The sequence below is a fragment of the Emydura macquarii genome, unplaced genomic scaffold, assembly GCF_026122565.2.
Source record: "Emydura macquarii macquarii isolate MOO-44397 ecotype Brisbane River unplaced genomic scaffold, CSIRO-AGI_Emac_v2 contig_1253, whole genome shotgun sequence".
Classification (NCBI taxonomy): Eukaryota; Metazoa; Chordata; order Testudines; family Chelidae; genus Emydura; species Emydura macquarii.
Window position 1 is genome coordinate 70,158,131 of NW_027131390.1, and position 24,611 is coordinate 70,182,741.

The 24,611-nt window shown below is 38.8% G+C and overlaps 1 protein-coding gene across 5 annotated transcripts in view; it reads left to right on the forward strand.

Annotated features, from left to right (window-relative positions):
• The window catches only part of ZNF385B (zinc finger protein 385B), a 245,389-nt gene extending 222,250 nt beyond the window's left edge, over positions 1–23,139 (forward strand). For all 5 annotated transcript variants that reach the window (XM_067549093.1, XM_067549094.1, XM_067549095.1 and 2 more), the window contains 4 exons: positions 17,383–17,628; positions 18,963–19,141; positions 19,407–19,508; positions 21,647–23,139. In XM_067549093.1, the coding sequence (XP_067405194.1) occupies positions 17,383–17,628; positions 18,963–19,141; positions 19,407–19,508; positions 21,647–21,865 (746 nt within the window). In that variant the 3' untranslated portion in view covers positions 21,866–23,139. The remainder of the gene's footprint in view (positions 1–17,382; positions 17,629–18,962; positions 19,142–19,406; positions 19,509–21,646) is intronic.
• The last annotated feature ends 1,472 nt before the right edge of the window (positions 23,140–24,611 follow it).

A 24,611-nucleotide genomic window follows, 5' to 3' on the forward strand; every position in this document is an offset into this window, starting at 1 on the left:
ATTCTCCAAACGAAATCCTTTCATTTCACCTGAATGTTTATCTCCATTCCTTATTTATTTCCCATTCATTTTAAAGAAGGTATCTGCGTAATTGCCAATATTTAGGGATTTGTTTGCCAGTGATAATTCTCCAGACAACCCAGTGAATTGGGAAAAATGAGGCCTCTGCAGCTGGACATAATTATATATGTAAATATGGTAAATTCTAGGTTATTTCTTGTATGGCTAGCTTTAATTATCAGGGCCTCAAAGTGCAGGCAGTTTTCAGGGTATTTATTTTCTCTCCTATTAATAGAATCATAGAGTTGGAAGGGACCTCAGGAAAATAGAAATACAAAACGTCATCCAAACCTTAAATTCTAAGCTACTTACATTATGATATAGAATCAGTGTATGTCTTTTAATTCTGTGTGTGTACAGCACCTCACACAAGAGGATCCTGGCCTTTGATTAGGGATCCTAGGCACCACAGTAAAATAAGTAATAGTGATGGTGATAGAATGTGTGAAAAGTGCAGAAATCCCAGGACTAGCAATGCAGAAATGCCTGTAAACCAAGGTGAGAGACAACGTGGATGGGGTAATATATTTTATTGGATCGACTTCTGTTGGTGAGAGAGAGAAGCTTTGGAGCCCCACAGAGCTCTTCTTAAAGTCTGGAAAAGGTTCTCAGAGTGTCACAGCTAAATGCAAGATGAAACAGCTTGTTTAGCATAAGTAGTTACACACATTCTAAGGGCCCATTCAAGGTTGTATCATGAAAGTGATGAATCCAATAGAGGAGTTATAGTCCTAGCCATGTAGATCCTCTATATGCAAGCAAAAGTGTCTTTTCCTGAGCCGTGCTGCTGTGCTCAGGTACAGTTCTGTTGCATGCAGAATAAATCTCAGCAGTCCTGAAGTCTTAAACTCTACCTGTCCTGCAGGAAGGGGGGAGGTGGCGAGGCATGTGTTTCTGTAAAATGGGAACTCGTCACTCAGTGGGATTCACTCCATGGAGCAGGAAATTCCCTGCAGGTGAATGTTAAGGCTCCTAGGCCCTTGTCCAGCAAAGCACTTAGCCTTGATTTTAACTTGGTGTATAATAGTCCCTCTGATGTCCTGCATCCTTGACCATTGGCAGCATCCACAGCATCGGGTGGGAGGGGGGAAGGGGAGGAATGTAATTTGAGAGGAAATAGATAAAGAAAAGTAGGGGCACTGATGGGGAGAGTGAAAGGACTTCTGGGGAGAACAACACACACAGCCTGTTTCACAGTGGGAAGATAAAAAGCCTGAGATTTTCACCCCTCACACTCCTGCCTCTGGTCTCATGTATGCTATTGGAAAAATAAAATATTTCTTGTCTTAAAATCAGGAAATAATTTATCTTTACTGTAAGAGAAACTGTTTGTCTGTCTACAGTGCCGGGCCCCAATCTAGAAAAGCATTTAAGTACTTGCTTAGCTTTGAGCACATGATTAGTCTCACTGAAGAGATGCTTTCTTCAGCTGGGGCTGCCCTAACCAAAGTGGGAAGTGTGTGCCATTCTTTTCCTAGCATAGATTTGCAGTTAGTTCTACAGTGCTATTTCCTGGATTACAATAGATTTATAGTTGCATCAATGCCATGCATGCGTGTGCATGGTCATAATATCAATGTCAGTGTTCATGGTGTACAGTAAAAGATATTCTCAATGGCATATACAGCATAGACATTGCTCTCATACAGAGTGACTTCATAAATTTGGTAGGCGTTTTCGGAGAAACTATTTATATATTAAATCTGTCAACAGCTTTATTGGGTTGCCTGACCATGCAGCTTTTCTTATCCATAATGGTGTGGGAGTGTTTGTTAAATATCCTCTCTCTGTGGGTTGCCAGAAATTCCATTTTCTTAACTTTATGGTAGGCAAATATACAGAGTATGAATAACAAAAACTGATTGCAAACAATCCAGAAAATGTAGTTTCAGTGTATAGAAATGGTAAAATATATCATAGTCATGAGAAATAATTTTAGTTAATATAATAGACATAGTGTCTATATACCATATTTCTGTTTGAAGGGTGGGGTGTTTATTTATGACAGTACTTGAATCTTTAAATAAGAAAACAGTAGAAAAATAGAAATGGGGAAGAGAGGTGTATAAAAGGAAATAGCAAGCAAGAGGGTAGAAAAGAGGATAGTGGATAAGTAAAAAGATAAATGTCTGGGAAGAGTGGTAATCAAGAAACAACTTGAAAGGTGAGGTTTATGGGCTAACATCTTATGGAAGATCCCAAAAGGAAAAGAATTCATTCAGGATGGTTGTTCCTTAAAAAGGTGATCATCTCCATGATGGATGAGGATAGCATTTGCTCCTGTTTGGGCAGGATCTATTTTGTCTCTGATTTAAGCAATACAGGTTTTAAAATCTAAGAAGTCCAAGTCAGTGGGAATTATCTCTGCTCCTACCAGGGCTGTAATTGGCCATTTGAAATGAAGGATTTTGGTCTTTCCATTAGAATAGGAAATTATTTAAGGACTAGCATTTCTAATACAGGAAGAAGAGTAACTTCATCTACACTTAATAGGGACAGTATGGGCGAAGTTGATGGGGTGAATTTAGTGCAGAAGAAGTAAGTGGCACTCTTGGTGCCAAGACAGTTCCATCCCATCACCAGAGTATAAGTGATAGTGATGCCAGAGTGCTAACACCTTCGATAGTTTGGAGTCTAAGCCGAGCAGAATTCTGCCCATGGCTAATGTCAGTTGTGCCATAGTGAAGGCTGTGTTGAGCTGTGCGCTTAACACAGATTTAAAATTCTTCCATTTCAGACTTCAATAATTGAATTTAGTCTCCAAATGTCAAATGGCGCAGGTGTGTGCGGCTGCTTTGTGCTACACTGCTGGCACATTTTTGGCTATTAAAGTGGCTTAGCTGCCAACATTATTGTAGCCAAGGGGGAATCCTGTAGTTGCATGAAGTCAGTCTAGCAACTACCCTCCAAATCCTCCCACCCCCCCACGCATCCCAAGCCTCTATCACTTGCTTGATTTTGTTCATTTTAGCCAATGTTCATTCTTATTACCATTTTTAATGACTTAAATACATTTGAAACAAACCCAGAGCTACAAATGAGTTAGTAGTTGCTGGGGATGGAGAGCAGCCAGTAAACTGGTTTAGGAAGTGGGGCCATTCACAGATGTCTATGCAATCTGTAGAAAACCATAAAAAAGTAAAGTTTAGATTGCTGACACATGAGGCATATAAACAGATCCCATGCAAAGCTTTTGATGATCACTCCAGTTTTAATTCTGCAACTACTTGTAACATTACTTTATAGTATTAGTGTCTGAAATGTATTCTGTGTCCTATAGCCATAAAGCTGTAAATACAAGCAAGAAAGTTGCTCATTATTTCCAGATAAAGAAATACATTTGCTGTCCATCAGCTGAATAGTATTTGAAATGCAATTTGTGGGTCAAATCTTGAAGTCCTTACTGAGTACTTACAGTACTCAGGCAAAACTGCCACTGAAATCAATGACAATGCACAATTACATGTGTCATTTAACTGAAATGAAGATGCGTGTTTCATAGTTGACTCAGTGGCAGTTTTGCCTGAACGAGTACAGAGTAAGGAGCTCAGATACAGCCCCCCTGGGAATTTGCTTGCATACAAAATGCCAATTCATCATCTTTGATACATTTATTTAGACACCCATGTGTTTTTCATTGTTTTGAGTCATTTTAGTAGCTGTGGGTTAGAATTTTAGGATTTTGCCTAAAATGCAAGTAAAACAAGTTTTCCAGTCAAACGTTTCAGATTCAAAGATGCAGATAACATTGTTGTTTAACAAATGAACACTATTTTTATTGTTTAACAAAAAAAACATTCTGTTTTTAAACAGATGTGAAAGGTACCTGGATATAATACAAAAAGTTTGCTTATTCTTTTAATAATTTTTCTGAACATTCCTACACCACTGTATGCTTGAACAGGCAAATGCAGTATTTGCAGACAATTTCCCCTCCAATATCTATAAAATGCATATAATCAAATTTACAAAAGGAATATAAAATATTTGCAAAATAATAAATGTCTGATGTCAGCAGAAGATAGATAAAACAAACAATACATTTACTTTTGCCCAGATGTGAGTCATATATTGCAATGAAAATTCTACCATACTGTACAGTATTTCCAGCTTGTCCAATCTATATTATAATTTTCCAAGCCTGGCCTAGATTTTCAGCTGCAGACAATATACCTCATGACAGTTGAGGAAGGTGGGGGTGAGGAACAAAGGTGGTTTTAAGTTATGCCCGGCTAGCAAAAGATCCCTGGAACACAGAGACCCCCAACCTTCACACTTAACACCAGGAATGCTCCTTATATCAATGGCTGGTCTATGGTATTCCCTCTTTTGGGCAGATCTATATTTTCTTCAACTTTTAAGTGTTGGCAGAGTAGGATCATGAATCTGAGTTAATTTGTGTGTGAATTTCCATTGAAGTCTTCCCAATTTATTTTGCTATGGAAAGCAAAAAAGTCAGAGACCTGTGGGTGTACATGAAGCTCATGGGTTGGCTTGTTGTTTTTGTGTGTGTTTTAGTAAGTGAACTGGTTCATTTTCTTGTGTGAATTGACATAGCTCCATAAAAGTCAATGGAGCAATGCCAGCTTACACCAGCTGAGAATTTCGCCTTCTGTATGCAGTTTTGTATGTCGGCAGATGAAGTTTGAGATTAGATTCCATCTATCCTTATAACTATAGCAGCAGCAAGCCGTTTGTCAGAGATTCAACCTTTGGCAAATAATCTTTTTTACTAGTAGTAAACTAGGAAAAATTTACTGTCTCTCAGGTGTATGCATATTGTGTATGCGAAGCCTGAGAACCAGGTATTGTATATATTTGGTGCTGAAGAGGGAAAGGAGTGATGTGAAGCCAATAGCCTGCCTTCAACAAACAGAATAAGAGAATGGTAGTGTTATATAGCTGCATCCTAGTTCTACTCATGCTTCTCACACAACAACCACAATACTTGGCACAGTTGGCACACACTGCTCAGGAGAAGCACAGATAATAAGGTAATAAGTAACAGTCAGCATGGATTTGTCAAGAACAAATCATGTCAAACTAACCTGATAGCTTTCCTTGACAGGGTAACAAGCCTTGTGGATGGGGGGAGGTGGTAGATGTGGTATACCTAGTCTTTAGTAAGGTTTTTGATACTGTCCCGCATGACCTTCTCTTAAACAAACTAGGGAAATACAACCGAGATGGAGCTACTATAAGGTGGGTGCAAAACTGGTTGGAAAACCATTCCCCAAGAGTAGTTATCAATAGTTCAAAGTCATGCTGGAAGGGCATAACGAGTGGGGTTCCACAGGGATCAATTCTGGGTCTGGTTTTGTTCAATATTTTCATCAATGATTTAGATAATGGCATAAAGAGTACACTTATTAAATTTGTGGACGATACCAAGCTGGGAGGGGTTGCAAGTGCTTTGGAGGGTAGGATTATAATTCAGAATGATCTGGAGAATTGGACTAAGGTAAATAGGATGAAATTCAATAAGGACAAATTGAAAGTACTCCACTTAGGAAGGAACAATCAGTTACACATGTAAAAAATGGGAAATGACTGCCTAGGAAGGAGTATTGCGGAAAGGCATCTGGGGGTCATAGTGGACCACAAGCTAAATATGAGTCAACAGTGTAATGCTGTTGCAAAAAAAGTGAACATGATTCTGGGATGCATGAGCAGGAGTGTTGTAAGTAAGACACAGGTAGTAATTCTTCCGCTCTGATTAGGCCTCAGCTGGAGTATTGTGTTCAGTTCTGGGCACCACATTTCAGGAAAGATGTGGACAAATTGGAGAAAGTCCAGAGAAGAGCAACAAAAATGATTAAAGGTCTAGAAAACATGACCTATGAGATAAGACTGAAAGAACTGGGTTTGTTTAGCCTGGAGAAGAGAAGACTGAGAGGGGACATAACAGCTTTCAAGTACATAAAAGGTTGTTACAAGAAGAAGGGAGGAAAATTGTTCTTCTTAACCTCTGAGGACAGGACAAGAAGCAAAGGGCTTAAACTGCAGCAAGGGAGGTTTAGGTTGGACATTAGGAAAAAATTCCTAACTGTCAGGGTGGTTAATCACTGGAATAAATTACTTAAGGAAGTTGTGGAAGCTCCATCATTGGAGATTTTTAAGAGCAGATTAGACAAACACCTATCAGAGATGGTCTAGATATTACTTAATCCTGCCATGAATGCAGGGGACTGACTGAGTGACCTCTCGAGGTCCCTTCCAGCCCCATGATTCTATGAAGATTGTGCAGTGGCAGAGTTGCATGTGGTTATTTGCATTTCCTGACTCTAGCCAATCCATTTTCATTAGTACAAAACTCACCCAAACTTTCAAACATACATGAGTGCGTATATATTCTGATTAGTTAAAAAAATCATTTGAAATCTTGAAAACAAACCAAATTCTTTAAAGGAAAGTATCCTAGGGACCTTGGAATGCAGGATCAGAAATAAAATATCATAGAAATTAACAAGCATCAACATCACCACTGTACCAAATCCAAACACATAGCAATTCTGAAAATGACAGTTCATCTCAGCAACTGATGAGTGATGGTGTGGTTAATCAAATAAACAGTCTAGTTATAGCATATTCCCAATTTTTCAGAGATGTCCAAATGTTCCTTAATGTAGCCACAACATCTCTAAAATAAGCATTTCAGTCTATTCAGTCTAACTTATTTCAGTCTTCAAAGATCTTTGAGATTAAATACTTTACATTTTCTAGCTTTTATTTGCTACTCTTCTTTAATATAAGCAAAATGTTGTCCTTCAACTATGTGCAGACAAAAATAACAGCCTTTTAATTAAATAAAATCTGACTGTTTGTTTCTTTCAAAGTAGTATATTGAAGAAAAAATATTTACAAACATTAAAGGTAACCGAAGTGTTCGGAAACACTGCACCATCCTGATCTGCGTAATGGTTTGCAATGTTGTTTTTCTAGTACAGAGCCCTACAGGTTTTTCAGACTCATTTCTCATTATGCTGCACAATTGGTTGGGTAGTAGATACTCTGACTACAGCAATTAGTTGTTCAGTAGTCAGAAAACAGAGAAAGCAGAAGAAAAGAATGATTTCAGAATGGGTTATCAAAACTGGCTAACTTTTGTCTTACTGAATGTCAAGGAAAATAATGTAGTGCCACTTATTTTTTTGTTAGCTTTTGTTTTATTTTGGTTCAGTTTTGAATGATGAGATGTAGGAAGGGTGCTTATGAACGCAGTCAGGAATGTAACCATTAGTGACTTAATTGCTTTCTTACTCCTGCCTAATTTGTTATGGAGACAAGATCGGTGAAGTAATATCTTTTATCAGGCCAACTTCTGTTGGTGAGAGAGACAAACTTTCAAGTTTACACAAAGCTCTTCCTCAGGCCTTGGACAGGGCTCTGTCCTTGGTCCCCTTCATTTCTCCCCCTACACCTTGTCACTGGGTCATCTCATTCACAAACACAAATTCAATTACCATCTTTATGCTGACAATTCACAGATCTACATCTCTACTCCCAACTTGTCTTCTGTCCGAACTAAAATCTGTCTCTCTGCCTTCTCCTTGTGGATGTCAAGCCTTCATCTCAGTCCCATGGCTAAATCTGAGCTTCTAATCTATCCCCCCATCCCAAGCCTTCCAATCCCATCATTCCTTTCTCAATTATTGTGACACCATCCTGCATGTCAGTCAGTGCCATCTTCAACTCAGCCCTTTCTCTAGGTCCTCACATCTAGGCTATGTCTAAATTTTTTAGATTCTTTCTGCATAACATCTCTAAGATATGTCCTTTCCTATCCAACCTCACCACTAAAACTCTCATCCAGGCTTTCATCTTGCATCTCAGTTACTGCAACGTCCTTTCCTCTGGCCTTGACAGATGCAGCCTTGCCCCCATAACCATAACTGGAAAGATTTCATAGCCTGTTACTTTGACCATGTCACCCCTCTTTTTACATTTCTCTTCTTGCTCCCGTTTCTTTATAGCACCGAACATAAGGTACCGGTCATCAATTTCAAATCCCTTTACAACCTATCTCCACGCCCTACTGATCATCTCTTATTTATTATCAAGATGGGGATTACTGTCTCCAATTGGCCCATGATGCCAGCCTCCATCACCCACTTGCTAAATTTTTAGTCACCTTCAGCATGGGAGGAATTCCACAAAGACATTTCATTGTTCTTCAAGTCTCTCCTTAAAACTCAATTTGTATTGAGAATTTAGGGATATTATGAGAAATAGCTTGGCAATAAATTCATTAACGCTCTTCAGAGTCATAAAAAATGATAGACATTTATAAAAGTCATTTCTTCAGCAGTAACATCGTAAATCAGGGAAACACTTATCGCAACACCTGAATTTTGTATTTGCATCTATACGTGTATGTCAGTTTCATTATTCTCACAGGTTAATCTGTTCAAAAGAAATTCACTCGGTTCTCTGTGTAACGAAGCTCATATATCCATGCACTGATTTAATTGCATATTAACCATTTTATTTTTCTTATTTACTGGGTTTTTCCCCCAACATTGTTGGTATGTTCTTTAACATTTTACAGACAGGAGTTGAATTAGCAATCGTGGGGAATTTTTCACTCTCTTTTGGCTTCTGAACAAGCTATTTTTCCTCTTCCTGACCATAAATACCCAAACTTTTCAAGAATAGTTTCTCCATTATCCTGTCTCATCAGCCAGGATGTAGATGCACTTGACAAAGCAGGTAGAGGCAGTTCTGAAAATTAATAGCCATTTTTAGGAGGGTGGATTGGTAAATATTTTCCAAAATGCCAGAATGTAGGATTCTTTAGTGTCTAGAAAAGGAGTCTTGAATGGAAAGACTCCTGGTTTCTATCTCCAGTTTTGACATTGACTTGTTGTTGAACTGTAGCAAAGTCACTTATTGTTTCATGTACTCATTTGTCTCCGTTTACCCATCTTAAAAGGGGCAGTTTACCTTCCTGTTAGGTAAATAGTGAGCTTTGTTAACATTTGGAAAGTATCCTCTGAAACACATTGCAATGTATTAAAATTAGAGGTTAGAAAAGCATTTGCAATACCTCATTCTTATATAATTACTCTGTTATCCGTTTTTCTAACTTTTGTTAATACCCAGTAATATTGGAATCGTACTCAGGGTGCTAAATTAACCCTGGTATAAACAGAGGGAGGCCCACTAAAGTAAACTAATGGGAGTTGTACTCATTTACACCAGGGCTAAATGTCATATATAAATTCATTATAGGATTATCTGTAACTGTCAAAGACTCAAAAGAGTTAACTAACAAACCCTACATGGTGTGATAAAGTCAGGCTAGAGGGCCTCAAAAGGGCATACCAAGGCCAGAGTGTGAGCCCTAGAATGCCAAAAACCCTTTTTCCTGCAAGCAGGGGAGAGATTATTGCAGGGCAACTAGACATACCTGGACCCAATGAAGGGCTAGTCCAGGTGTACTTAAAACCTGCCTTCCCTAAAGGTGGGGAGGGGGAGCACTGGAGAAGGAAGCTGCCAGAAGGCTTGTGGCAGCTGGCGGAGAAACTTCCTCCAGGCTAGGAGACGGTGCTTCTCTGCAGCCCAAGGGGCAGAGAAGGAGACAAGCCTTGGCCCCAGCTGGCAGGAGGAAGGCACAGTAAGGTACTTCTCCTGGCCCCCGGAACATGCTGAGGGGAAAGGACAAAAGATTTGTTCAGCCTGGGGAGATGGGGTAACCGGTGACTCCCTGGCCCACTACAAGGGGTAGACGCGTGAGACCCACTAGGGTGAAGCCGGCTGTTTGCCACAGTAGATAGATAGATTTTAGATAGAAGACATGCATATAGGCTCTGAAGTTTCAGATACAACACCCAACTAGCCAAATACCAGGGTAAGACTTGTCCTATATATGCTGTATGTATTAATTGTGTATACTTTGATATTGAAAAACCTCAACCTCATATTACACTTTCCTAACTTTGATAAAGTGTTTCAACAGGAAGGTCCATTTCATACCAGATTTCTATTTTATTTTTATCAAATTTTTCATGGATTTGTTTTATAGATTTTTATTGTAAGTTGTGCAAATTGCCTCTTATGGACTACTCTAATTGACTACCTTTGGGCCAGGTCATAACTTCAGATGACAAATCAAGATTTGAAGCAATGTATCCAATAATTACTGGACAAAGATTCTGAACTGCGAGAAATGCCATATTTTCATTAACGTGCTAAACCAAAGTCTTCTATCCTTCTCTGTGTGTCTGTCTAGGATGATGTTAAAGATCTTTCAATAGCTTTTTCATTTATTAGATTAAAAAAATAACTGGACAGAATTCCTTCAATCAAATCAATTTTAACATCCAACACTGTAATTATTGCTGAGTATACAATGGTTATTACTTTAATCTACACTGTCACTCTCTATTAGCCTATAACTTGAAAGACATTGTACATTCAATTGTAAAGTGCTTTGGGGCATGTGAGTATGTAAAGCATCAAAAAACTAAATACAATTCTACTTAAATATGTCATATTAAATATAGGAGATCATGATCTATTATGGTCACATTTTTTGTTGGTGATGACTTGAGATGTTTGTCTACTCAATTGAGAGATTAATCACAATATTTCCAAGATAGTAGAAACGTATCTCTCAATATGAACTGAGATCCTTCCCCTCGCCCCACCCTTGTAACTTAGTATTTAAGATCCCCCAAGAGAATGAGTAAAATTAATTGTTCTGATCCAACTGTTAAGCATACAAAGCTAATTATAATGCTGGCTTTCCAGAATGAAGTATTCTCCATCACTGTTTTGTTTTTATCAGTAGAGTCCTAGACATTTGAACATGGCTTCTCTCTTATTCTCTCCAAGGAGGTCCTTACCTTGCTAAGATAATTACTCTGCCTACTTGAGTCTCCAAATGAGGTGGTCTTAAGATTTCACTTTCCCATTCTTCTCAGCTGTCTTTTCCTCTCTTGCTAATTTTGCACCATTTGGTTCTTGGTGTCTCTGTGTTCCCTCTTTCCCAATAGTCATGTCTCCACCTGCCCTTTGGCTGAAAAGACAGGTAACTTCATTTATGACAGAGTTGTAAAGCTATACTTTTCCACTGTCACGTGGGAGTAATATTTTTTTGACAGGGAAGTTAGATATATTTAGTTTTCCTATTATCATGATAATGATGGGTGAGTATTGTTTTTGCCTGAGCTGGTAAATTTTCATGATAGTAGAAGCTACTCTTAAGACTATAACAGAGCTCTTTATCCAACAGTTAAGGGTACTCATGAGATAGGAGAGGCTAGTGAAAGTGCATCAATAGCAGTCTACCTTTAATAAGTGGAGGTTTTTTTAAAAGTGACATTTAAATATTTTACAAAAGTTTCCCATTTGCTAACATACACAGAATCCAGACAAGGTTCCAGGATACCCACATTTCACAAAACAGGTTCAAGGACTAAGTCCTGATCTACACTGACCGCGGATTTCAGTGGCAGTCAACAGGAGATATGCAATCTACGTATGGTAACCTGTGTATCTCCTGTCGACTTCCTAATGTCTATTTATCACGGTATCTCCACTGCGCTGCGCCGATGGGAAATGCCCTCCCATCGACGCAGCGCTACTTGCCGGGGTGGATTTACAGAGTCGACTTCTGGGTTCAGTTGAGGGAGTCTTCACTACCGTTCAGTCAAACCCGCAAAATCGATCCTGCCGCCAGCAGTGTAGACATAGCCTAAGTGTGATCCTGGGTTCTAATTGCATCTGAGCTGATGCTCCTGTGACCTTTGGGAAGACAACTGGCTCCCTGGTGCCCTAATCAAAACAGATCTCTACAAAGACTGGGAGAGTGAGAGGAGGAGAATGCCAGAAAGGTAGCACTTCTCCTTTCTCTACAACAGGGAGAAAAGTTCTGCATGGAGGGCTCCCTCTGATTGTACATTCTCCTGTGTGAGTGGGGCCATATTGTGCAAACTCAGTTGTTTACGGTGAACCAAGGAAATGTGCAGCTGAGTAGTGAATATAGGTTGAATGTCAGGGAAAATAAATCCAAATGTGAAATCCTCGTCACTGCTGAAGTCAATGACAAAACTCACCCCTAGCAATCAACTCTGTTAGACTATACAATAGCAGTTCCCAGGAGTGCAGCAAAAGCTGCATATTGTAAGTCATTTCAAACAAACCTGCATTGGCAGGGAAATGGACAAGTTGACTTTCCTAGATCTTTTTCATCTCTAGTTGCTATGAGTGTATGATATGCAAATCTAAACAGAAATAGTTCTAATTAGCTACATACGCCTCTGATTCTAGAATCCAATTCTGACACTAAATACAAGCCAAACATTCATACATAGATGAAAGTGACTTCAAAGCAAAGACTGAGACAATGGAGGTAAGAGACAACAGCATTTGTACCACAGAGCCCAAAGCAACACTTAATTAGCTTTTTCTCGTGTCTTATTTCAAAATAAAAGCAGGATTCGGTAAGAGCTGGGAATGAACCAGCAATTTTACTGCTCCTGGGGCTTAAGGAAAAAGGAGATTTAATCCTTAATTTACAGACAAGAATATAACAAACAAAATTATCCTCTGTGCTTAAGAAAAGAGTGCTGTCCTATACTGTCCAGTAGTCCGAGTGACTGGTCCCACATGTGGAGAATACAGAAAAGGGCACCGAAGACTTACCCAATAATTTCAGCACCACACAGAGGCAAGGCTGAATTACAGCTCTTGTATTCTTGGTGTGTCTCGTGCTGCCTGCAGCGCTAGCACCAGCAGCAGCTCGACTCTGTCCAAAAGGGTCTGGGAAAAAGAAGGGCCTTGGCAGAGTCACTACCTTCTGCTCCAGCTAGTGGAAATAGGCCGTCATGGGGGTGGAGGGAGCCTACACTGCATTCTTCTAAAAGGTTAGCAGAGGACACACTGGCTGGAGATGCTTGAGTGCTCCTGGAGGTATTGAACTAAATTCTGCACTGATTTGTCTCCTGTCCAAATCCATTGATTTCAGTGGGCTTGGGCCAGATATATGACAGTGCAGAATTTGGCCTATTATCCCTGAATTATGTCTTTAGCAGTGCCAGCAGGCCAGCCTTGCAATGGAGATGTAGCTTTACAGCCACATCTAACCTTTTGTCTCAATTTTATGTAATGATTCCAATAGTATCTAAAATGAACACTGCTAAACATATGGACATTTTATATAGTATGGAGTCACCTAGACTCTTAAACACTATGCAAGTGACCAATCTCTTATTTAATATTAAATATATGCTATAACCACAAATAAAAGAATAATCTTCAGTTGTACATGTGAATATGATTTGTGTTTATCTGCTTTGCACAGATCAATACTTAGAAGGCATTTTTAAAAATGATAGCTAATGGGGATGAGAATCCTAGGGATTGAAAACATTAAGTAGGTAACTAAAACCCATTTGGGGAAATGTAAATTAATGATTCTAGAAGCCAAAAAAGCCAGATCCTACTCTGCTGAGTAGACAAACATTTGTCTAACTGATTATACTAGATATGGGAACTAAAACATTATATTAATTGTGCAATCATAATTTTAAACATATTTTTATTAAGTATTTCGCAAGATGGAAGGAAAAATTAATCTATATGGGGAAAGTAGGCGTGTGTGTGTGTGTGTGTGTGTGTGTGTGTATACACATTCTCTGTTTTGTTTCTCATTAAGAACAATGAAAATGACAAATCTAGGAAATATTTTAAATACCGGCTAAAGCACCACATCAGTTGGCATTTGAGGCAGAAGACTAAATGCACCATGCTTTTTGTTGGCTGATGTGATTGGAAATGGGATATGAAATCTTTCATTTCACTTCAATCATCTGTCAAATCCAGCAATGGAAAGCTGTCATCTGTTGGTGGTTGGTGGCCTATGTGAAGTGGGTTTTGTGATCTCAGTCCAGTGTTCACAGGGATGTATTACAGAAAATACCATCACTGGTGGCCACTGTTCTAGACAGTCTGAGCAGAGAGACTAGGGATTGAATGGGCATGGAGTGTCCACCCTCTCCTGGAAGACAACCAGTCTCTTCAAGGCACTGTGGGGAAGCTTGCATTGCTGGTTCTTGTCCTATACCTTATCTTTAGGGAAACAGAATACCTGAATTTCCAGGACTGGCACATTTGCCAGCACTAAATTTACTCATAAACATTTAGAAAATAAAATATTAAGGTGCACACCACATGCATTGAAGGTGTATAAACACAAGGCATAAGCCGTTTTCTATGGATAAAACAAACTGGAAATAGTCACGGTTTTGAGTGAAGATTATAGCATGGAGTTCTGTACACATTATTTTTAAAAACATTTCATACTATTTTTTGTCACTTATCACATGATAAAGGCCTAAGCCAACAGCGTACTGAAGACTGCTCTTTAATGGAAGTTGAGAGCACATCACCTTTCAGAAGGCACTCAACACTTCATAGCATCTGGACTCCTCATATAGACAACAAAAGTGATTAACTGTTCTTATGTAGCCTGAGTCCATGAATGGCTAGCCAGTAGATACATTTCATTTGTAGATTTTTAGCACCTTTACTAGCTTTCTCTATTGTGTGGTGTGGGGCGGGGTGGGGCGGGGGGAGTGTACTTTATATGTATTCATTTGGGATGTTCTTTCCATGTATTGGCTTTCTTCAGATGTGAATAATTACTACAGCTAAATAAAATTCAGAAGTAGATGGAGAATGATTTAATACCACTTTCTTTGGTAATATTTTATAAATTCAAAAATGGATAGAGTGCCCTTTCATAAACCTGGCCCTCTGAACAGGATTCACTTTTTGTCAATTTAAATGTTAAATGTAGTTTACATGTGTTGTGTAATTTTAAAATAGCTTTTAATGGCTGTTTTGAAGCATAACCAAATTTTTATTAACATTTCCTTTCCCTTTATCTCAGTGATCTAAAATTCAAAAGATTTACTTCCCTGCATGTCTGGGAAGTATGCCATCCACTATCTATGCTTTCTAGTATCAAGTGCCTGTTCATATTTTGTATATGCTTTTATGTTTGTGAGTTATGCTCAAACAGATACTGTGGCAATGAAGAGTTCAATCCTCTGCTCAGCACCCCTTTAGCACTAATGGTAGCTCTGTACACAGAAGGATGGTAGAATAAAAACCCTGGTTGTATGCATAAATTAAAAGGGCCAAATTTTGAAAATAATTCTGCACCCACAACTGGGCCCAGATTTTCAAAAGAGCTCAGCACATTGGGTGCTAATTTTTCTTGAAAATCTGGCCCGTGGGAGATGAGCACTTTTGAAAAGTTCTTATGTAGGCACCTCATGCCGACCTCTTATTGAGGACTAGACTCTTTTGCAAAACTTGGCCACAGTTGCGGATGCTGAGTACTTGAAAATCTGGCCCCAGGTATACATCTGCTAGAACCTGAAACTCAGGAGATGGCAACTAACACTGCTTAACCAGAAAGAAAATATCCATTGAGCACACTGCATTTCTCACGGTTTGAGGCATATGCTTCTTTTTTCATTTAAGTTAAGATAGCATCTGTCAGCCCATTGTATTTTACTGGTCTGGAAGTCTCGGGCCATATTCTGCAATCCTTACTTAGCCAAAATAACTATAGCCTCAGTGCAGGCTTTCAGTAAGGCCTGAGGAGGTGATGCCTGCTGAAATTAAATTGGTTAGTCTTTAAAGTGCTACAGAACTCTCGTTGTTTTTGCTGTATACAGACTAACACGGCTACCCCTTTGGAACTCTAGTCCATCTGTGTACAGCAAAGCATTTTAAACATGGGATTAATTTTAGGCATATGCTTAAATCCCATTGCCTTCAATGGGACTTGCATGAAAAAAAGTTAAGCATGTGCTTAACTGCTTCAGTGAATAGGGATGGACTTAACTTATTAACTTAACTGATTTGCTGAAGTAAGGTCTGAAAGACTGCACCCAGTGTCACTTGGGACAGTTGTGGGCCTTGTGATGTAAATTATCTTTTTTAAGCTACTTTTAAGAGCTTCTCTTTAGTTTAGCTGATTCCTGCTTAACTGTGATGGGAAGGTACCAAAGCAGCCCTAAGTGTAAAGGTGTGTGTGTGTGTGTGTGTGTGTGTGTGTGTGTGTGTGTAAGAAATATATTTTGAGCTTGAGTTGAACAATTTTAATTTTACATTTTTCTGGGAAAGTAATAAACAAAACTGTGCTGTGTTATGATCTTATAATCTGTGATTTTTCATGCAAGTCTTCCTCTGGGCTTTGACTCTGTGTCTTTTATCATGTCCTCTATATATGTTTGTGTCTAGTAAGCCACAATATGATTCATCTGAAATACAGAGGTGGCCTTTGAGACTGCTAATATCGGGGACCTAGAAATGTCAAGGCTAATCTCATTTTTTATTTTAAAAAATTAAGTATCTAGCCCATTTCCATGCAGAAGTATCCTTGTAAATACAAACTGGCAGACACTGATGTCAATTGATCAATAGAGTTGAAAGTTTCTCAGAGTGGGGTTTTCTTTCTGATGATGGTAGTTTATTCTTGTAGCTCTGACACCCCAGGGATAGCTTCTGACACACATGATGCCTGGGCGACTGCTAATGATATTATGGCCACCCGATTCCTCCTCAGCTGCTGGATAGTTACTTATAGGTGAGCTTCCTTCTCTGCTGGGCACACATTTCTGGTCACAAGGAGAAGCAGCTCAATAGCACAAGAGACAGCAAGGCCTAATGAACTAACCATACGTTGGAGAGTAGCAGACTCACACATTCTAATGTTGTCTGTCTCACAAACACCCTCTGCGCCTTCAGTCAAGTCACTTGATCTCTCTGCCTTGGGATCCCCATCTGTAAAATGAAATAACAATACCTACTTACCGGTCTCGGAGGAGGCCTGGATGATTGATTAATGGTTGTAAAATGATACAAAAGGGCATTGAATTTCTATTAAAACCTTTAGGTGACTATGCATTGACCCTATATAGAAAGCATAGCACTTTATTCAACTTGCATAACTGAAATGAGGGAAGTGGTGTCTCAAGACTGTGGTGGAATTTCAGGGTTATCCTCCCCAGTGAAATTATTTTAAAAATCCCTGCTATTTAATGCAATTTGGGCCATTCCAAAGGCAAACAACTTGCTTTTCAGTATTTTTATGATCTCAGGGAGAAGTCTGTGGTAGTGATGGGGTTCAGCAGTTCCATGAGAGCCCAGGAAATCACCTCAAAAATCAATTGAGTGGATGGCAAAAATTTAACAAGAGTTCTTGAGGTTTTTTTCTTCTAGGATATCACTGCCCTGTGTATCAATATTCATTATGTGGTTTGATGTGTATGGTATGTTACAACACACGTTTGTTTCTTTTAGAAGATAATGGGAAAGCAAAAACTAGTGGATCTAGTCAGCCTTCAAATACTGAAGTAGGCCCGTTCCTTCCCAAACCTGGAGCTATAACATTAGCACCTATAATAGCTACATCATTCTCTAAGAGCACAAATGGAGCGACTATCACAGTTTCTGAATCAGAAGAGGAAAAAGCCAAAAAACTACTTTACTGTTCACTATGCAAAGTGGCTGTGAACTCCTTATCACAGCTAGAAGCCCACAACACAGGTGAGTTCCTACAACATGTGAGTAGGTGACTGTCATTTAAAAAAAATTACAACCATATAAAGTTGGCTTTCAGGCACTACCGTAGGTCTAACCAACAATCTCATAACGTATTGCTGAAGAGAAAAGAATCTTTTGCTTAAAATATGCAATGGCTTTGGAGATATTTCTACCTAAAATCAACAGAGAAAGTATAAATATTGTCCTTTATTAAAGTCCTTTATGATATCAGGCATGGGACCTTTAAATACCTATTTTTTAAGATACCCTTTACACAATCCTCTATTGTCTAGTCTGATGATTTCTCCAAACTTCCTTTACGTCCCTGACACCTCATTGTACTTTGTCCTAACTCCAGAGGTGCTTCCAATTAACATGAAGTTTTCAGCTTCATTGTAAATTCTGTACCTCTTCAGGTTCCAGTATATAATATATTTCTTCTTATCATGCTTAGTAAACACTGTTGTTAAAATATAGGTTTTTATGTAATAGTTTTAGGGTGCACCTTTTAGATGTGACGTCATGGAGGCTTTGAATAACTGAGACCAGATGCTTAGTACATGTTACCTTTAAATCTACCCTTCCTTACTTCAAGAGAAATATTATTAATCCAGGAATCCTTTCTTTCTTTTGTATCTCTTTTGAGGGAGAAAAAAGGAAGGAAGTAACATCTATCATTCCTGTTCCCACATAACAGTGGATGCATCGGAACAAACTCCAAAAGACTTTTGTGGTGGAGCCTTTGCTTGCCATCTTCTGTCCTGGACTGCAGGACTTGGGAGGGTCAGGACCCCCAAAACCATGTAGATTCCAGAGGCATACATCATTAAGACCAGGATTTCTTGTGGATTCCCATTCTTTACAGATTCCCAGAGTTAAAGCTGGGGATGAAATCCTGGACCCATTGAAATCAGTGGCAAAAGTTTCATTGAGTTAAGGGAGCCAGGATTTCACCCAGGATCTCTTCCTCCACACTCCTCACACTGCAATAAAGGCAACACAATTAGTTTCCATCCATATTCGTTTGGTTTACAGGTCACAGGTCTCTATGACGCCTCCACTGAGGAGCCACTGAATAGGAAGAGTAGTTAATGCTGCTTTAAATAGGATTAACCAATTCCTGTTTATATGCAGATTTTAATAGCCTTCATGGCCACACCCATTTATTCCCACATGACCCATTTGCAGAATGGAAAGTGGCAATAACTTCCATCATGGGATGGAGGGGGAAATATTCCAATCTTACAGTGATGCTCTAAAATAAATTGATCACAATTTGTTGCTGAAGAAAAAACGTTTCATCTTTGCTAATCCTTATGCATCCCATTGTCCATTAGGTTCCAAACACAAGACAATGGTGGAAGCTCGGAATGGTGCAGGTCCAATTAAATCTTATCCTCGACCTGGATCTAAGCTGAAGATTCAGAATGGCAGTAAGGGCTCAGGACTGCAGAACAAAACATTTCATTGTGAAATCTGTGATGTCCATGTCAATTCAGAAATTCAACTTAAACAGGTATCTTAAACACCTCAGAAGCTTTTGCTGTAGTGCTAATGGCTCTGTGCCCTTGCAGTTTGGACTACAGGATTAACTTGATTAATTTCTGGTTCTTTATATGATTTGCTTTATTTGGCAAAACACAATTTTAGATCATTGCTGCATCCCTTAAGCCTTACTTATCTCACAATGCCTTTGACAAGGGACTTGGTACATCCAGCCAAAAAATCAATTTAAAAAGAATAAAACTATCAGCTCTCTAAACTGTTCTCTTTTATTTCAGCACATTTCCAGCAGAAGGCACAAGGACAGAGTGGCAGGGAAGCCTATGAAACCTAAATATAGCCCTTACAACAAGCTTCAGCGCAGCCCAAGTATTTTAGCAGTAAGTACTGTTACTATGCATCACTGCTATATATGTAAGTTTGTGACCTTGGGACTCCCACTGCAAAAAGACTAGGAGTATGACCTGAGGTTGAAAGCTTGTGCGTTTCTTCCCCTGCAGGCTGACTCTGTGTTAGCATCAGATTTGAAGATGGTTGTGTATTCTATTCTGTATGCCCACTCCAAGGTGAAATAGCACTACAGAGTTATTTACTGCTAGAGGGGAGGCAATATACAGTGGGATGTGGAATGGATTGTGTGTCTAGTGAAAAGGTGTGAACTCTTCTGCTTTTAGTGCACTCCCTCTCTTTAAAGGCTGGAGAATGCACACTCTGCCTATCTGGGCATTTAAGAAAACATGCTGTTAAAACGGATGTAGCCCAGGAGGAGGACTTAAGGTGGAAAACGAAAACCATACTGACTTTCATCTCCCACAAACAGCAAAGTAAAGAATGTGCTGTAGTAGGCTGGTGTGGAAGAGTTGTGAGGCATTTAGGAGCATTAATTGCCTATCATTGAGGTATTTATCCCATGTTTATTACTGGGCTACTAGATCACCACTTCCTGCCATGGTCCCCAAAACCCTCCACTCTGAACACCCCCTTTCTTCACCCTGGGGTTCCCCCCTACCAGGATCCTCCATAATACCCCCTTGCTGATTTCTCTAGCCAGGGGCAGTCTGTTCAAAGCGCAACCTGACTCCAGCTCAGGAAGAGTTGCGTGCTGTCTACTTAGTAGCTAAGTCATCCTGCAATGATCACTGTACTGGGTTCATAGGAGAGCAGTGTGCACAACCCCAACAAAAAGTGTTCGAACTAAATAGTGTTAGAACTAAAGAGAACTAAAGAGAGGCAAATACTCATATCCAAAAGTGAGACATTACCCAAAAAGCATATGAAACTCATTTAGAAGTTGAAATATTAATGTTTCTGTGCAATCATACAGTCAAATGAAAACATTTCAGGCTTTCACTAATGTTCCCCACTCACTAGCTTTGGATCACCCTAATCTTGCTCATTTCTGTAAAGCATTATATTTGTATCTCTTAGGCTTAAAACCTACAGTGGTAGAGCCAGGATGTAAGTATCTCTCCTCCCCCCGCCACAAATATTTAACCTTGAAACACACCAATCCACAAGTGGAGTTAAGCTGTATATATTTCACGGGTAATTTTTCATTATGCACACCAAATTTGTTGAGGATCTCAAATTGAGCTGTCTTTTTCAAAATGGTTGGGTTTATTTTAGAATTAGTTGTAGAGATTAGGAAATATGCTGAAAGGAACAAATCAGCATGGCCGAGAAAGAACTAGCTGAGCTAGTGGGTGTTTCCCATCTCTGACTTCTGCATTTTTCTACAGCTCATCTTTATAAGTGAAAAGAAATGAGGAAAATGTGCCTTTCTATTTTGTATAATCCTGTCAACGTCATGATCTTGAACCTTTTTTTTCCAATCTTAAATTTCATGATGATTTATATAATTTACAGATAGTTCACTCTTGTAAATGACCTTTAACCCCCAGGCACCCACACCTACTCCCTGTGGATTTGTGTGTAATGTACAGTTGGGTTGTTTAAATTGTCTTGTGTGTCAGAAGACAGTGTGGATAAAATTTTCAAAAGGGCTGAGACTAGGTTTACCATTTAGTAGGTGCAATTTGCATCTGTATTTTCACACCAGCAACAATAATTGCAGGTGCATATCGGAGTACTTGCTCTTGTACTTTCCTGATTTGCACTTGCAGTCAAGCAGTTAACATTATAAGCACTGAAATTTTCACCCACAGTTCAGGTGCAGGTGTGAAAATGCCAGTGCAAATTTTGTGGTTGAACATTTGGTCTAATATCCCTTCTGTATATCAGTACTCTGCCAGGCTATTAATTTACCCTTTTTGCTACAAGCAAACATCTCAAAGAGCAGCTACCAGAAATGGTTAAAACAGGAGCAAAATAAATAATTATAAATCAGGTGTGAAGTAGTAAGAAGCATATTGAAAACAGTTTTAGTCCTCCTATCCAGAAATATAAAGTGAGTCTGCTTAAAAGCTTACATTAACCCTGGCAAAGTGTTCATTATTTATTCATTGTAAAAATGGTGGAAGAAACTGTATTTACATTTTTCTTTCTTTCTTTTTTTCAGGCAAAACTTGCATTCCAAAAAGATATGATTAAGCCCTTAGCACCTGCTTTCCTTTCGTCTTCTCTTGCTGCGGCTGCAGCTGTGTCATCTGCTCTGTCCCTCCCTCCCCGTCCTTCTGCCTCTTTGTTCCAGGCACCTGCAATCCCGCCAGCTCTCCTAAGGCCAGGCCACGGTCCCATACGTGCAACTCCTGCATCGATCCTTTTTGCACCATACTAATTTCATAGTGATAATAAGATAACTATGGCCAGTAGAAGGGGGAAAAAGGAAGAAAGCAAGCAAGCAAGGATTTGATATTTTAAAATGTCTTTCTCTTTTATAACGCCGTGCAGTATGACACCCCAACAGGTCAAGTCATAGAATTTTTCATGGACAGGTACTGTATTCTAGACGCCTAGACAACATCTCTCTCTCTTTTTTTTTTTTTTTTTTAAATTCAAATAATTTTTTTGAGAATGGTTTACCAAAAGCTTAACGGCTCATAAAAAAAATAGCATCAAGATTCATTCATCTTTTTGTTGGTTGGGTTTTTTTTTTTTCATATGTGTATATGATGCACCTTGGAAACAAGGAACACAGAATATTTCCTGACTGACTTGAAAACTAGGGTCTTCCTCACTCACACATATGTAAATAAGTCTCTGAAATCCAACTGGATATATTCTAGTGTGAAAAAAAGATAGATTAACCAAGTGCTTAATTGTGAATAACATCTTAATAACCAATTGCATCTTTTTCTTTTCAGTGTGCTCTTGTTGACAGGGATTGTGTACTGTTTTAGACCGCAGTACTGGTGTATCTTGTGTAGTACTAGAAATGTATTGCCTGTCTGATTTAGACATTCTTAGTTGCTGTGCAAATATTTGGAAGCAATGCAGCTTTTTTAATTCATGTATTTCTCTAGTTTCATCTTTTATTTAGAAAGATTAAAAATAGAAAGCCATATAACATATAGTTAAGATTCCTATTTGTTTACTATTTTCATTTTAACTTATTTTGTAGTTTCCCCACTGATGTTGCTAAGCAATGTTTAACATTAAAAAAAAAAAAAAAAAAAAGCTTTTTAATTGCACATTATCACAGCTCATGTGCATTGTTCAAGAAGACAATGGGCCGTGTATTTATACGTAAATATCCTTTTTCTTCATTTCTAAACTTGTTTCCTTTGTAACAATGCTGCATAATGTTGTGGCTCTCTAATGCAATAATGTACAGAACATACAATATTTATAATGGATTGACTGTCTTTTCTGTTTACTGACTATATTGAAGTTCTGCCCTCCCTCATCTCCCATCCCTACCCCCTTTTATAAAAGTAATATCAATATGCAGTACTCCAACTGAAGTCTTTATGCGATATTGGGGGCAACAAGTATAATAAAGGAATAAAATAGAGTTAACTCTTTTAGAACATCTTTATCTGCAATCCATAAATAGTAAAATGTCTGTGTATTTTTTTAAATGTATCTTTTCAATAAAATAATATGAAAAAATATAAACACTTGTGTTTTTGTTAATAGGCAAAAAATTTTTAAAAATGCATGAAACAAATACATCAGCTAAGGGAATCTCTAGTCCAGATGGCAATATCCTTAGAGTATAATTATAGAACCTGTACTAATTTCCTAAAACCTGTCTTAACTTCATTTCCCCCTACATTTTGAACAAGGCTTTTATTGGTGTTTTTTCTAGCACATCTTAAAATATTCAATCTTTTGGCAACCTCAAGGAAAAACTGCTGAACCAGATGAATATATCAGATTGGATGTGAAACACCACGCTGATATGCTAACAAATGGCCATGCATGGATTATCATTAAAATGAATTGATTATGGTTTAGACTGGAAGCATTTTGAAAAAATTTATTCTATATTAATACCAAAAAAAACTTGATTGTGAAGCAGTTAAGGTTATAGACACACATGTACAAAACATGCCGAACACAAATCCATAAAGGCAAGGAAATTAAAACTTATGCCACCTAACAGTACTTACCGTGTACTACTCTACCCCCACTCATACACCTCACTACTACAACTACCACACACCGCAGGCCATGTACCATTACCTTAACTCTGCCTCCTTTTCACCCTTCTGCTCATGCCCTATACCATATTATTTCTTCCCCCCCCCCTCCTTCCCCCCACACACACACTAGCCACGGATGTTTGGTGTATGGATTGGTTGTGAGAGGATAGCTTGGTAAAGGATTGTATGCAGCTGGGCAGTTAAAGGGAATGATGGAAGGCTGACAGCCCTAACGGGGCAGAGTTAAGATTATGGAACATGGTTGGTGGTACACACACACAAGTGTGTGTGTGTGTGTGTATGAATTTCTATTTACTGTGTAATAATCCTATTGAGAATAAGGGTTACAGTGTACAGACAGATACATTTTCAAGCACACTGATTTGGGCCTGATGCTGTAACTCTTTCTCATATTGAGTAAGGTTTACTCACCCAAGTAATTTCACTGGAGTACTTGCGTGAAGTATTACTCAACATGAGTCAGTTCTGCTGAATCAGAACTTTAGCTGGTTGTGTGGGAAATGGCAGTGTGATACGAATCAAAACACTCAACTTTTTGTTGTTGCCTGAAAGCATTGCTTTGGGGTGGGAGGAGTTCTTCACTGTTCAGGTACGATTGTGTGAGTAGGGCTCTAAATTAAATAGCTTCAGGTTAATGCAGTTTCCTATTACCACACAGATGTACCTATATGAAATGCATATAACCCTTAACCATAGGAGGTGCTATGAAATAACAGATTTTATGAATAATTGACTATTTTAAGGTAGGTTTTTTCCAAAGGCATTCTAGGTAGAAGAAATGCTGTATAAGATATGTCATGTGCAGTGAAAGAATATGTAATCTCATCCATGAATGAGTGAAAATCACTTAACCCATATAACCCAAAGGGCTCAAACAATCAGGCTGTGAGCCAAGAAACTAACTCTCTTATTCAG